This window comes from Sinohyriopsis cumingii, chromosome 1, assembly GCF_028554795.1.
Source record: "Sinohyriopsis cumingii isolate HCF-2022 chromosome 1, ASM2855479v2, whole genome shotgun sequence".
In the NCBI taxonomy this organism is placed as follows: Eukaryota; Metazoa; Mollusca; class Bivalvia; order Unionida; family Unionidae; genus Sinohyriopsis; species Sinohyriopsis cumingii.
The window spans coordinates 127,323,099-127,340,373 of NC_142961.1; the positions used below are offsets into that span (position 1 = coordinate 127,323,099).

General features: G+C 31.7%; 1 protein-coding gene across 7 annotated transcripts in view; it reads right to left on the minus strand.

Moving 5' to 3' along the window:
• LOC149807837 (receptor-type tyrosine-protein phosphatase alpha-like) overlaps window positions 1–17,275 on the minus strand; it is a 156,587-nt gene that overhangs the window by 39,857 nt on the left and 99,455 nt on the right. For all 7 annotated transcript variants that reach the window (XM_089971307.1, XM_089971323.1, XM_089971326.1 and 4 more), the window contains 6 exons: window positions 9,307–9,421; window positions 6,717–6,829; window positions 5,929–6,137; window positions 5,367–5,454; window positions 1,559–1,635; window positions 859–895 (listed from right to left, as the gene is read on the minus strand). In XM_089971307.1, coding sequence (XP_089827433.1) covers window positions 859–895; window positions 1,559–1,635; window positions 5,367–5,454; window positions 5,929–6,137; window positions 6,717–6,829; window positions 9,307–9,421 — 639 coding nt within the window. The remainder of the gene's footprint in view (window positions 1–858; window positions 896–1,558; window positions 1,636–5,366; window positions 5,455–5,928; window positions 6,138–6,716; window positions 6,830–9,306; window positions 9,422–17,275) is intronic.

The following is a 17,275-nucleotide window of genomic DNA, read 5'->3' on the forward strand; positions in this document are numbered from 1 at the left end:
TGCATATACCTAACTGGATTAATCCGTATCATTATCCGTCGCTTAAATAAAAAATTACAGTTTAATCCCAAATGTGTGTCATTTTACCGATCGTTGAAATATAATTTATGAGTGGTATTAGTATTTTCCGCAAGGGGGAGAACACAACATAAGCCCGAACCTGTGCTATTGATTTACCCCATCATACATTACTTCTCTTGACTTAATAGGCAGATTTACAAGTACCGTATTTCTTATAGTAACTTACGGTGGCCATATTTAGTAGCAGATGAGAGGCGTCTGTTAAATCTTGAAAGCAGATTGAAATTATTTGATTATATGTGTAGCAGCTTCAAGCTCTAATGTTTTCTTTCAAATTTGGCCATTATAGGTGTATTGATACAGTTTTAGTGTTTTTTTGTTGTTGGCTGGTTTTTGACGGGATGGGCAAATTTTAATAACGACTGTGATATTTTTTCTACGATTGGATCAATTTTAACAAATGTGAAAGGTCATCGTACCCGATAATATGTTTTCTTAAATACCGTGAAGCAGCCTTTTAAAGGAAGCTGCATACATAAATTGTAAGCTGACGAAGCCAAAGCACAACTGTTGATGGATCCTATCACAGGCACACAATGCCTTAAGACAAAGGTTTATAGTTTTGATAAAGTAGTGACATAAATGGTACCAAAGAGAAGATAATCAAGTTCATATCTAATAGTACTTATGATACTAATGTAATAATATTGCAATTACGTGCAATGGTCGCGAACTGATAGGAAATTCATAACGTCAAATCTAATAGATGGCTCTGCTCTTCAAGTAATAAGTAATTATGATTCCTTTCATCATTTGCTAGAACAAATAAATGCTTACCCTGTGCCGCTATGTAAGTATGGAAGGTCTTGAAACCCTGAAATATATATATATATATATATATATATATATATATATATATATATATATATATATACATTGATGATATCAAAGGTTAGCACATACTTAAACGTTTTCCTATGAAAAAATATGATACTTTGTCAATGAAAGGACATAGGGACATAAGTGATTTAAAATTCCGAGTAAATTGTATTTTCCTTGCTTTACATGAATGGGCCCACAATGGCTTCGGGTATATTTTCACCATTTTATCGACACAGCTTTAATTATAGCATTTTAAAAGTAGGAACATTCAGTTATCTAAATCTTTCTCACGAATACAGTGTTATCAAACGTTTATTACTAGGTTTTGGTAATATACGTCTAGTGCTAAACACATGCACACACAGCTATATTCGTGTGTCGTTTTGACATTGTGTTTAATACAAAACCAACTAACTCGATACAGATTGATACAGGTAAACAGATACATAACCAAACGTAGTCGTTCGGAACATTTATGATAGATTTTTTTGAACAAAATCACATAACCAATCTATTTATCAAAATATATGCTTGCATTAATACCTCACATCTTCACAATTGTTTTTCTTTGTTTTGTTCTGGTTGTTTTCGTTTGTTCCAAGTTACAAATGTAAAACTCCCTCTGTGGCTGCATTATAATGTGAAAGTCACTTACGTTTACATAGCATGCATTGATATAATCGTTTTCATTCGACGGATCCCATATTTCTAGTATCACGCGTGTATCGTCGTCTGTAAAAGAGAAACCGTTATAACAGTATTACACTATACAGAGCATACTTGCAATTCGATATATATTTAACATTTTATGACCATCAGTATAAGTATGGTATTATGAACACTCAGTTTCCTGATTGTGAAGCACATTGGGACCGCATACCCCAACCACTGTTTCCGAATTGTCGTGTCTCAAATTAAGCGAACTTTGTGCGAACCAGATGCTGGAAATGTACACAGGTATGAAATATTTTGTATCCTAAATATCGGGAAATATGTCATAGTCCAAGTGACTATCAAATGCAGACAATATATCAGGTAGTACACATAAGTTATAATAAAATAGGACTTGAATACAATTTTAAGGTATAACAACTAAATAATGTATGCATTTTAGCATCATTAGGGTCTGCCAAATTATATACAGTCACACAGAACGTAGGTACATGTCAGCACATGACTGATAATGTTCATAATGTAAATTGTTACATAAAAATAGGCACAGCACGAAAACAATATGCAACTAAACAATGTGCGTTTCATGTCTACAAACGTTCAGGATACTTCAGCTCATCATGTACATTTAGTTGCATATAAACTTTATGTATAATTACCTAGCCTTCTTTCGCAATTATAGTATATAAGCAAACCATACAAAGTGATTTGGTAAGAAGTTATTGAAGCATGACGAAATAACCGCATATCACAGAATAAGGCAAGAAAAATAATTTTGTATGCCTTAAGAACAATTTTGTTTAACTTCATAGACTCATACAGCGTTACCTAGGGTGGTTCATTGTTTTATATTTTATGACTAAACCATACATCGAAGGTCACTCGCTACGAGATACTCGTATAGCACGGTAAGCACGGTACTATAACCCTGATCGTGTACATTTGTTTTCTTCCTCATGTATTTGGAGGAGGCTTTTTGTTTTATGCGATACAATGATCGCTTAGATCGTTCCAGAGAGTGTCAATACTCTTCGAACTGTCGCCATAGCGCCATAGGAATTTAGTGTCAGACTGTATGTGTCGATGGAAGGATAGACGGATAGATCGGCTAGAAGAACCAGGATGGTGAGGCTATTATCCGTAGTGTGGCATTGAAACCTTTTCAACCGACAGTGTATCTGTTTCATGGTGGAAATTGTTTAATATGGACTTATAATTCTGGAGGACGAAAAATTATGACTTGACTTCTCAACTCCTGGATAAGGACCATTACGTTGTAAAATGCATACAAGGACACGTGGTTGTGTACCATATCTAATTTGCTTTCTAACACGTGGTTATGTGAACCATACTCACTTTTCGTTGTAACACGTGATTATTTGAACCATACTTTATTTTGTGGCATTTGGTTGTGTGAACCATACATATTGTAATATTGTTATCATATGGCAGGGTGAACAATGCATATGTTCCTATTGTAATCATATGGTTGTATGAATCATACATGTTTCATTATTATCATATGGTTGTGTGAACCACTTATTTTTCGTTGGTATTGTATCGTTGCGTGAACCACACTTACTTTATTTTTCATCATACGATTCCGCGAATCGTACTCGTGTCTGTTCATTTGTCTCGTAAGGCTCCGTAAATCATATTCTATTCAGTGTGCACATTATGAATGTGAGAACCATACTCGTATTCTTGTTACACATACGGGTGTATGGAACATGTTCAGTATAGTAATAATGTAATTTGTAGTGGCTGGTGTGCAAATTTGGTTATGTGTTGTAGTGAAAATATATGTATTCATCGTTTTTTTTTAATAAACTTTCCTACACATATTGTGTTGCGTTGTCATTCAATCCAAGCATTAATTCTGTTTCAATCATGTTACATTGGTGTCAGAAGTGGGATGCTTTGGATTGAGTGAATTAAGGATATATTTTGTGTGAACGTATGCGCTGGTAGTATCCCGTAGACTGTGACCTTTTTGACAAGTCATCTTCAAAATCTGGGGTGGTCCTTTCACGTACACATATGGTTCCTTTATGTTGCTTTGATAGCAAAGATAAGGTTCGTAATTAGTGTTTGACGTCCCTTAAGACATGTATTCAAATTTATAACAAAAGTCTTGTCATCTCTAACGGACTTCTTTTGATTTGGGCAAACAAGTCGGATATGAGCGAGAAAGTCTAAGAACATTTTATTGATGAAGAACAAACCCGGGAAAGGGATAAAAGGGCAAGAAAAAGGGAATTAGATAGCAAAATATTAGATAAGCAACGGGAATTAGAAGGAAAGATTAGGAAAAGAAGCTGAAACAAGGAAATTAGAAATGGGAAATAAACTCGAAAGTGAGGAAGGGGAACGCAGAAGTAAAGATTGGCATTAGAAAGGGAAGCAGAAGAAAGCAAATTTGAAATTTTGAAACATTTTGAAAGAAAAAAATGGGAGTCAGAAATGGAAGCAGAAGAAAGAAGGGCCGAATTAGAAATGTGGCAAGATTAGAAAGTGTAGAGGTAAAGAAATAAACAAAAGAGATTATGACTCACATTTATAGTTAATAACTGCTAGAAAAGGAGAACATTATTCTGTTTCTAGCATATTAAAGGGCCCGAAATTACCTGTCTTTGACGATGAAAAAAATAACATGGATAGTTATCTCTATCGGTTTGAGCGATATGCAGAGAAACAAAAGTGGGAGCTAGAGGATTCGGCTTGACATCTTAATTCCCCATTAAAAGGCATAGCGTTGCATGTATACTCGCGAGTCCCCAGAAGTTTTATCTTTGATTACGACACTCTGAATGAAGCACTTTTGAGAAGTTATGAGTTGACTGAACAGGGCTTTCATTTGAGCTAGAAGCTTCTTCAAGTTTTATTTTCTTGCCTAAATAAGATAGCAAACTAATTTCATCGAGTACATCAAGACTAGTCATACAGCTTGTTTTGATGCATTTTGTAATATTTAAGGGGTAAGGTATAAAGTATAATATTTGAGCTTTGATTGACAAGACGTGTTTGCAAATAAAAGGCATTCATTAAGAACGATTAAAAGCACAGGATATCATACAAAGGATGATGGATGAACTTAAAATGAAACACCCACACTCTGTTTAGGATCTCTTGTTTATGTCGTAATTAACATGAGACCAATAAGTAAAGACCGCCTGGACAACTATTAAATGGACATAAATAAGTGTTCTCATCCTAAACAGTCAGCCTGTCAAATGTTGTTATGTGTGTCGGCGATTTTAAAGTGACTTGATATATGTAATTTATATTGATACAATCAGTGTTCACATTTCTTTCCTTTGCGAGTATCATTAAAAAGAGTATAGTTTTCACTGGCCAGCAAACGTACTGTTTGAGACAATGGTAGGGATCTATATGTCTGTTAAACCCGGACACGTACAAATATTGCGATAAAATGTAGCTGTTAAGTTAGAATAGCAATCTTTATTTCTTGTTTTTCAAGACCTGCTTCAATTAAAAACAGAACACTAAGAAAACTGAAGTAAATATTTAGCCTTGCCTTTGGGCTTGTTTCTTGTAGAATTGATCATGCCGGAGCCAGGAAAATTGATTTAGAAATAGTATATATCGATAAACATAAAACTATGAATGAATATATATATATATATATATATATATATATATATATATATATATATATATATATATATATATATATATATAATGAATGTAAGTAGGCGTCTGTTATTTTTTCCATTTGTATATATTGCATCATTTATATGATGCATCATATCGTACTATACAATACGTACATGGGTATATGTTTTTGTAACGATTTTTTGATCTATTTTCTGGTAGAAGAGCCGTGTTATGTAATTTTGTCAATCCATCGGGCAGATTCTGAAAGTAAATATATAACAAGGTACACCTTGTCAAAAATTATAGCAATTTAATCAGAACATATAATTTAAAATAAAAAAGACTCTCTAAGTTGCATAGCAGCAACCATCTTAAATGTACAACTTTTACCTAATATCAGTTGTATATGTATGTTATCTTGTTTGGAGAACAATAGGCATACTTTAAAGATCGCAACGTATATACGAGTACGTTATATGTTCTAATATCGAAATATGTATTGGCTAGGTAATTAATGTAAAAATAGAAAGACATGATTATGTACTGTATACCCACCGTTTGCATGAACTTCATTTCATCATACACACAGCAGGTCATTAAGACTAACTGGGATGTAATACAAGACTAAAATAGCTTAATTGCTATTATTTCTACATCAATTGATATCGATGAATAAGCGGGATAGCGGCGTCGACATACTAAATATTTATATGCAGCTGAACTGGTTATACTCACGTTGTATTCTTCTTCATACAAATTTGGTTCCATCTTTCGGCTCAAAAACAAAGAAGGCAAATCTTCTACGCGGATTGAGTGTTTATCTGTCAGTTTTTGCGGCGCAAATGAATAGTATTCCTTTGAGCTATCATTACAATTTATGTATGCATTTTTTGAGTCGTCACATTCTGGAATTTGTTCTGGGTAGTTCATTTTCTTTGGTTGAGCTGTAAGATAAAAACAATTTAAATAATCACAAAATTATAAAATAATTTAACCTAAGAAAATTGAACTTTTCCAATATGAGAAACATCTAGGATAACTAACTTCTTAGAGTCGGAAATGAAATGATCATTAATGATTCGTTAATGTAAATATTGTATATATTGCTTGAGACGAAAGGTTAAATGATATTGGCAATGAAAGTAAAATTATAGTTTATTACTGTTTTGATAATTAAACAGAGAAATATCGAACATCCACCATGTCGCCGTTTATTATCCTCCATTGTCTTGTTATGTTTATAGCGTTTTCTGGATACCAAACGAAATAACTTGTGATGCAAAAACACTCGACTGTAATAGTCGTATTTCACGCAAAACGGAACAACATATTTCCATCACAATTTAGAATAGATTGAACGTTCAATTCTTGTACAAAAGCCATTAGCATATATAGCTAGATCGTACATTAGATCCACTGAAGCAGTTTTATTGTACCTTTCAATGCAAAATTACTGCATAGAAACTGGAAAGACTATATGGTTTAGTGGCGGCACTCTTTACATAATGTAAATTTCGACTTACCATAAATCAATTTCTCTATAATGTCTTCGTGTTTTGGTTCTCTCCTTTTTAAAGAACTAGGTATTTCGCTTGATGTAGCGTCAACAATCGTATCTTCCGGTCCTCTTGTCCTTCTTATAAACAATAAGTACAGTGCATTTTAAAAAGTGATACATATAACATTTGGATATTTGCATGCTGAATTTGTTATTTACTATTTTAGAGGAAGACAAATAATCTGCTATTGATAAATCATTTTTTCAAAAGATATATTTCGTACCAGTTATAGATCGCCTGCATGAACAGAGTACATGTTCCGATGCACTGTGCCTCACTCCCGGTTAAGAATATTGTAATTGTGTAGCTGCTTTGAACAAACACATGGCTGACTTGTTCTTGCCTGACGGCTTTTAAGACATAAGTTTCTTATTAAACCTTGAAAAATATTACTTTCCGTTGTTAATAATTCTTAAATCAAACTCATTAAAAATTGCAAAGTGCTATACAATTATTGTATAACGTCTCATACTGTTGTGATAATGATAGTATACAGTTCGTCTTGCAAGGGCATGTGTTTGCGACTGTCAGAAATTTACCTATATAATAAGCAGGCTCATTCAAAAATTTAAAGCACATGCGGCTAAATTCAAATTTTCTAGTCTGTGTAAATAATGCTTCTAGTATATACATCGCATATCGCTTATACTTGACGCAGAAATCTTTCTATATTTTTCCATTGTCCATCCCTCTTTGTTCGTCCCTCCTTATGTGTCTGTCTGCCACTCATTTCGTTTATTGTTACACTCATTTAAAATAAGAGATTTGGCTCTCAATATTATCCAAGTTAAAAACGAAAAAAGTATCTTTGTTCCAACAATTGTTCTCTTTCGTTTCTTATTTAGTTCATCGTATTTCAGTTACATAAATATATATACCAATGGGACCATTACCCCTACCCCGCCGCCAAAATTTAGCTGAACGTTTATGCAATGTATTAATATTTGGATTATATTGTATACGTCATATCAATATGTCATAATCCTACAAAAAGGGGTAAAATATATTAGTTTGAAAGTCAAATAAAGAATACCGAGACTTTATGTCGTTTGATATGTCAGTCAAATAAAGAAAACGTATTTTTTTCTCACTCTGTTGACTATGTCTTTCTTCGGATTGAGTAATATTTGCATCAGTCTAATATGATATTAATAATTGTATAATACATAATTTGTATTATTGTGTCTTTTAGCATTTTCCGACTCTTAAATGTCTTTGTCGAATAAAGCACACACGCTTCAGAATGCAACGGAAACGAGAGAAACGGGGAGTTCGAGCTCATTGCGCGCGTAGTTATCATTTAGCATTCTGCTCAATACTTAGCATTCAAAACGAGGGAAATTCTGCCATATCCTTTGAGATACTGCCAATCGAGATATATAATGACGGCCCAAGAAAACAAGCATTTAATTCACCAAATATACGAACACGGAGAATTTTGCATTAAGAGCTAAATCTAGCCAACCCGTTATATCACTTAATTTCCACAAACATGTATGTTCACAGTCTCAATATAATAACATTATTTATGTTAACATGCCGGAACACGTTTTTACCTTATTCAATCATTGTATTATCATCTTATAATAATACTAATAATACTAATTCTACTACTACTACTAATAATAATAATGATAGAAGTAGTAATAGTATAATTATTATTTATTCTTAACAAGAACTTCGTGATTTGTTTCTAAACAATTTTAGTACTATTATTACAAAGGAAGCCCCTTTTTGATGAAGGTTCTTCCGTGAACGTTATCTTTCACCATATCTCAAACTAATCATACAGCAGCATATATGTACTACTTTATCCATTATCAAATATATTATTTTTGTTTTCTTGTTGGTTTTTTAAACATGGATATACTTTTCTGTAGACATAAGCCAGCGAGACATCAACTAGTTTAACTGGGACACTGCCTAATTTCAAGTTCGTCAGAAGTTTGTATTCAGTTGTCGAAGGATTCAAACATTTGTCTCGATTTAAACTAATTTCAGTTTAATGTTTACCATGAGCACGTTCATTTTCTGCATGATATTTTGATCTTAGGCAGCCGATGTCGTATATATAGGTGGATACCTTTTCCCGCCGTTTTGTAATTTGTTTTCTCTTCTCTCATACGATTGTTGTTTGGAACCCTCGTATCATAATGTAAACAAGTGCAACCAACTAGCTTTTGTAATCATTGTTTATTTTGTCTTCGAAAGTTTACTTTGATCATATATAATATCAGCTAATTATCTTTTCTTTCTGACCGCGTTGGATGTTGGAGGTCGAGTTTTCGAACCTCGAACGAGTCATACGAAGATTCATAAAACGTATTATATCAGCTGCCGTGTTTGATTCTCGGTATTAAGAGGTTAGTGTTAGTACAGGTCTGCCTGGTGTCAGGATAATGTGATTGGGTCGGACATGATGCCACATGTCTGCGGCATGATGCCCTAGTAACAGACATCACTATAAACTGTCACACTGTAGCCATTGTAGGGATATGACTTAGATGGTTAAAGGTAAGTTAAGAATCTAAAATCACAATCACTCATTCCATACCTTTTGTACAAGATCAAGCAGACAATTATTCCAAGTATTACGATGCATATAGCAGCGGCCAAGCCTCCTGCTACACCGGCAACATTAGATTCAGGCTCCTCATTTCCCAGTGTTGCTGGAATAGTTTATTTGAGGTTTGTACATACATTGACATCCATTAGAAGCTCTTAGTGACAATGTAATATCATATCAATGGTCGTATTATGTTTGTACGTATGCATTAACCCTTTCATGTTTGCAGAAACTCTGTTCCTAAACTTATTAAATTATTCATCACTATATCGTGATAATGTCTTGTGCAATATGAAACTATAAACACATTTATACGCAAAGTTAAAATTTGGGCACTCTTGATATTGAAAAAGACGGGAGTAGCTATATTGACTCACACTGCTAAATGAACAAAAGAAGGAGCCTAGCATGTTTTAATAATTTCAAAAGATGCATTCAGCGTTAGATAATGCGAAAAAATTGCAGTTCTTGAATTGGTTGGTAGAAGTAAATGTGGTACTTGCTAAATCTCCACCATTTATAATAATACTAATATTGATAAAATGTATGCCATTATTGTTCAAATTATTTTCAAAAAATATATTTTGAAATGTTGATGTAAAGTAAATTTAACTTAAATTATTGCAACAAATTTAAAGACTCGTTTATGACGTCTTCCTGGTAAAAACCTTTTCGTAAACATATGATAGGTTTATTAATGAATCAACATGTTTTAGCTCGGAAGTGATATGATATTTGTACAAATTAGTATCCCAAATTACCTCTTAATTGTCAGAAATACAACAATCACGATACCACGTTGTACATACTGTATATACATGCTAGCGTCTCTGCTTCATCGATATATACATTGTAGATACTGTGTACCACGTTGTAGATAATGTATATACATGTTAGGATTGCTGCTTTATCTTTAGATACTAAGTAAGGGTTTGTGGAAACAAAGATTTACAATTAACTGTTTGAGAAGCAATTTTACTTTTTAACGTATGCAGTTTGTGTACTTTGTAGAATGAATAAAAGCCTAATCACTTGCTTTTTAAAGTATCATATATGTTTCATAGTATTTTGAACCCTGGCTAAGGGGCGGCAGGGGAATTGATGAAGCAACGGTAGTGTTGTATTGGTGCGGTAGGTATCCACAACATATATCACCAATCTCTCTTTGTTTTTGTCCATTTACCCAGGTATATTACACGTTTACAGTGAAGATTTAATGAATAAATGACTGCAATTTACGTAAGTGATATTATTACAACGAGGAGGAAACAACATTTAAAGATGTGTCAAAGGTTTCGAATCTGAATGAACAAATTATATTAGAGTAAATAAATTGTGTGGGTATATGTTACTAAACCAATGCATATCGATTTGAAATGGAATACATATTGTAATGTATTGTTGTAGTGAGTAACAATTAAAGAAAATAAGACAATGTATATGGAAACATTCCAATAACTACAATCACCGTTGACAGAAGTAAACGTTCATAACCAATTTCTGAGATTAATCAACATGTTAATCGTTATCCTGTTTAAATATCTTTAACATGAATGGTTGGCTACAAGTAAATAAAAAATAAAGTCATCAAAGCATATTCCTCATCACTTAAAAAATCATGATTATTTAAAAGTAGGAACAGTTATGTAAAATATTACGCAGTGGATGCATTCAATGATGCAAATTAAACAAAATTGTTATTATAGGCAGAAAATTGTTGCAATTCTTGGACGTTAATTTTACTAAAGAGCATTTGGTTGGCTGGACATTAGTGATTTAATATGAATATTAAGAAGATCCTTGATAAAATTTCCATGACAAAATGAACACAGATCGTTCTACATTGAAAAAATAAATGTATTTTTCTATCAGGATCACTATGAAAACCCAACGACGTTAGTTCAGGTTATATTTGCTACAGCTGTTCGGACATTTTGGTGCTAGTTGTTTGCTATTAACATTAATTAACGATATAATGTAGTTTGTGAGACTTGGAAAGAATCTTAATAAGTCATGATAAAACAAAGAATGATGTTTATAATATAATATAATATAATATAATATAATATAATATAATATAATATAATATAATATAATATAATATAATATAATATAATATAATATAAACTATGCTATACTATACTATACAATGATATGCTATGCTATTCTATGCTATGCTATACCATACAATACTATACTATACTATGCTATACTATACTATACTATACTGTACTATACTATACTATACTATAATATACTATACTATACTATACTATACTTTACTATACTATACTATACTATACAATACTATACTATACTATACTATACTATACTATACTTTACTATACTATACTATACAATACTATATACTATACTATACTATACTATACTCTACTATACTATATAATACTATACAATACTATATTATACTATGCTATGATATACTATAATAAACTATACTATACTATACAATACTATACTATACTATACTATACTATACTATACTATGCTATACTATGCTATACTATACTATACTATACTTTACTATACTATACTATACAATACTATATACTATACTATACTATACTATACTATACTATACTATACTATATAATACTATACAATACTATACTATACTATACTATGCTATGCTATACTATACTATACTATACTATACAATACTATACTATACTATGCTATGATATACTATACCATACTATACTATACTATACTATACAAAACTATACTATACTATAATATACAATAATATAGTATACTATACTATACTATACTGGACTACACTAGACTACACTAGACTACACTACACTATACTACAGTATACTATACTATACTTTACTATACTATACTATACTAAAATATACTATACTATACTATACTATACTATACTATACTATACTGTACTATACTATACAATAATATGCTATGCTATGCTATGCTATACTTTACCATACTATACTATACTATACTATATTATACTATACTCTACTGTACTATACTATATTATACTTTACTCTACTATATTATGCTGTACTATACAATGCTATACTATACTATACTATACCATATACTTTACTATACCAAATGCTATATTATACCATATAATATACCATATACTATAGCATATACTATACCATATACTATAACATATACTATTGCATATACTATACCATATACTATTCTGTATACTATACTGTATACTATATCATATACTATTATATATACCATACTGTATACTATATTATATACTGTACTATATACTATGCTATACTATACTATACTATACTATACTATACTATACTATACTATACTATACTATACTATATCCTAGACTAGACTAGACTAGACTAGACTACATGAATATATACTATACTATATACTATATGATATAAAACGTATGGTCCGGCAACTTCGCTGTTTCACAGACTTTCGAGAAATCGTGTTTTGTTTCGTTGCTTACCTTATTAATACAATGTAAACAAGAGCTGAAATATGCATACGTTGACAGATAAAGAAGTGAAATATTACCCGTATTAACAGTGTTATCATGACACATATTTATATCATCAGGAATTGGAGTTTCAGATACACTGAGATAAATGAATATTGGCGGCAAGGTCCATCAAGTATCTTTTTATTAAACTCAATTCCACACCTATTGTCTACAACCAAACTTTACAATCTTTGGTTTTAAGGTGTACAAAGTTATCCATCCCCTTTTGTATGTATGTATGTATGTATGTATGTATGTCTGTCTGTCTGTATGTATGTATGTATGTTTGTCTGTCTGTCTGTCTGTCTGTCTGTCTGTATGTATGTATGTATGCATGCATACATGCATGCATGCATGCATGAATGTATGTATGTATGTATGTATGTATGTATGTATGTATGTATGTGTGTGTGTGTATGTATGTGTGTGTATGCATACATGCATGCATGCATGCATGTATGAATGCTTACACACATTTTATTGCTATTCCGGATTACTATTTGAACACATGTTATGGATATTACCTGAACAGTATCCATGTGTTTTGTTCCATTGTCCAAAGGCAGTGCATACGATCTGACCAGCCTTATTTAAATGGTAACCTAGATTCAAATTGATCGCATGCCTTGTTCTATTGTTCCAGTTGCATTCACTACCTGCTTCGAATAAAATCGTAGCAAATTTCGGTTGTGAGAGATCTTTGCAGCGTATAACTGAACATAATTTAGTGTACAAAGATTAGAGTCATACTGTTTAATTAAATATTTAAAACTAAAAGCAATAATGAAACGTTGTCGGACAAGAATCGGCGTGTGGTTGCCTTTTCAAATTTATCTAATACAATCGTTATCCAACATAACATAATACTTCCTATCAATGAAGACACACTGTAATAGTTAAGCATGTGTAAGGATTAATGCGATATGATCACTGTCCTGAATATATGTTGCAGAGAAAACCTAAGTAGATTTAAAGGTAAAGATAAACGTTTGGCCCAGTGCTAAGGAAGACACGGCCCTTCTAACAATAGATTAAAGATACAGGTATCGTATGACTGCAAAATGTTGTGTAGCGCAGATAACATAAAAATAGTAAACTGCTTTTAAGCAGTGTACTATTCTCCTTTTATCATTTGTGTTTCATACCTTGATAAACGTATCCTATAAATATTATCGTTGAGAAAGTTTGAGCTTATACATAAAATCTAAGAATTCACTAGTTTTTGTACCAAAGCAGAATTACAACTATTTCCTGTTGCATTATTACGTGGTTTATGTTAAAATATGATCGTGTTCAAATGTATTTTGTTGTAAAATATGCACTTTCTTCCTCACAGGAAATGCGGATGGGTACTTCAGCTTTTCCATACCAATTTTAGACACTAGAGGAACAGATATTCCAAAGTTCAGTTTAAGAAGGAAATTGCTAAAGGGAATTTTATACCCATTACTGTACAGAAAGTGTAAGCCGTTGAACTCAAGTATTTTAAGACCGTAGTCGGTGTCTTAAATAGTAGGGTTTCTATCAACTACACGAAAACCGAGGTTCGAATCTCATATGGACTAATTTGTAATCTTTATTTTACTAACCTTTTGAATATATGTGGTACTTCCAAACTTAAAGTTAATAAATGATTTGAAGCATTAGATGAATAATCGCAACCACGTTCAATAATATAATATATTTAAAAAGTAAAAATATAGAAAAATATTACATTCAATAATATATTAAATACATTGGTTTAAAGTTTTAATTTATTTGTAGCTAATGGTATTTTCGCTGATGATGAGTAGTGAGTATTAAGGGATATACTTTTAACGAACTGCGGTGGGAAATGTATGTGTTTTGTTCTGGTCATGAGCAGCTGTAAGACTTGTTTCGCGCTTGGAAACTTAACATCATCTACATTAAGAATTAAATTATATTTTAAAATATTTAACAATATCGCTGTTTCAGCCGTATCTTAACAAAACTCGAATATGGTATTTCATTTTATATATTTTCTTTTAGGTTATTTATTTATTTATTTATTTATTCAAGTAAGGAGGATGCCACATCACCAACATTAGGTTCATTGTTTTGACTAGGTACCCTTTATGTTGGGTTTAACATTTTCATAGCAAGTTTACAGCGACATATCACTTTGCTGTATCGTGTATTGTGTTCATTCATTATTTGTTCTATTGTTATGTACCACATTAGTATGCCGCATCTATTTCTTCATTTACGCATATATATATATATATATATATATATATATATATATATATATATATATATATATATATATATATATATATATATATATATATATATATATATATATCTGAAAATGCCGCCATTCAATATATTATGATTCTATAGTCTTACAATAATAAATAAATATGAGCGAGAGGCAACAAGTATTGGAAAATTCAACAACTAATACATCGCCATAGAATACAAAGTACAAATGTGAAAAAGAGCTAATGGTAATGCAAATTAAATTACAAGTTATTCTAAAATTCCTAACATATCCTAATGATAACAGTTCTGAATAAATGTCAGTGATAATCCAAAATACAGTGATGTACCTATGGTGGTCTGTGACGTGGTGATGTATTAATATTCTGTTGTTGGATGACCACAACACAATCCAAGCATATGTTCTTTTATATTTCACCATAAATTCACGTCTCTATATCAGAACATGTCATGTTTGATGGGCAGTTTGTATTTCAAGTTAATAAACAATTTTCATACATATATATATATATATATATATATATATATATATATATATATATATATATATATATATATATATATATATATATATATATATATACTAGAAGCAATAATGATTCTTGATAAAAAAAAACTAAAAATCCAAAGATTATATAACCCTCTACTTGATATCATGTCCCAAGAATATTTTCAAATGTTTACTCAATAAGCAATCAAGTATAATTACAAAGTCTATTACTAAAATTATGATAAAGACTATTTCTAAATGCAATGCCATTGTCTCAGGCTAAGATAACAATCCTAATAGTTCCCATTCTCCTTTCGATATTTTTAACTACTTATCGATATTTTTAACTACTTATCAGGTGTTTACATGATTAAAAAGGCAGTGATTCCGATCAGATCAAGTTCAAATTACAATTATCCATAGCACATAATGAGATATATAAAAACTATAAATAGACATGCATATTAATATAAATAATTTTTTTGTATTATTATGGCGTGAGTGTGGATCCGATGATAACAATTCTTATTTCATTACTATATTGGATATATCTGTAAAAATATTTCTCTAAAATCGCTCGCAGTCAGTTTTCTTGTCAGTGATGGATATACAAGACATAAGTATCACCGTAAAAGCTCGGGGAATTTATTGACGGTGTAGTAACATCAGTTAACCGAAATATAATAATGACCACAGGGTTACTATTTTATATGAAAAAATTACCCTCAGCGATTAATGTATATAAAGAACTGGACTCCTAAGGAATGAAATATTGACCTCATCCTATAGGTTTAACTTTCCGAGGCGGTAAATTTATTATCAGGTGAACATATATATTTATGTAGCAGATCGACTCCGTTCAGTATGTTTTGCATAATTGATGTAGAAATGGCTATATGTGTAACATTGTTTATTTTTGTCTGAAGTAGCTTCTCATCTCTAAATTCTTTTTATTCTAACATGACACATGAAATGTAAAGCATTTTAAATATTTTGTTTAACACAAGGTCAGGATAAATGCCCTACGGTTCCACTACAAAGCTTATATGGTTATATATATATATATATATATATATATATATATATATATATATATATATATATATATATATATATGTCTCTCTGTGTGTGTGTATGTATGTGTGTATGTATCGGTCGATTTATATGTAACCGCTCCGGTAGCCAAGTGGTTAGGGTGTCCATCCCGGATGCAGGAGGTCGATGGTTCAAACCTCGTCGGAGTCATCCTCCGGACCTATACAAATGGTATTAACAGCTGCCTCGATTGGCGGCTGGCATTAAGAGATTAGTGCTTGGTCTGGTAGGCGTGATTAAAAGATAATATGAATGGGTGGGATATCGTAGTACCTGTTTGCGGCATGATGTCCCAGTGTTAGACATCATTTTAAACTTTCAAAGTCATATAGCTACTGCAGACATCGTAACTATATGACTGAGTCATTGTTAAAGTTACGTTAAAAATCCATATCGCATGAATACTCTCACACACTCTCTCTCTCTCTCTCATACACACACAAACACACACACACACACACACACACACACACACACACACACACACACACACACATTTGCACACGGTCAATGTAGTTTGTGGTGGAGGAAAATCTTCCACTTTTTCCCGGATAAAAATTGACACTTTTGTACTTACAGGACGAGTTCCCATTGACATTCGAATACGCAGTTGTGAG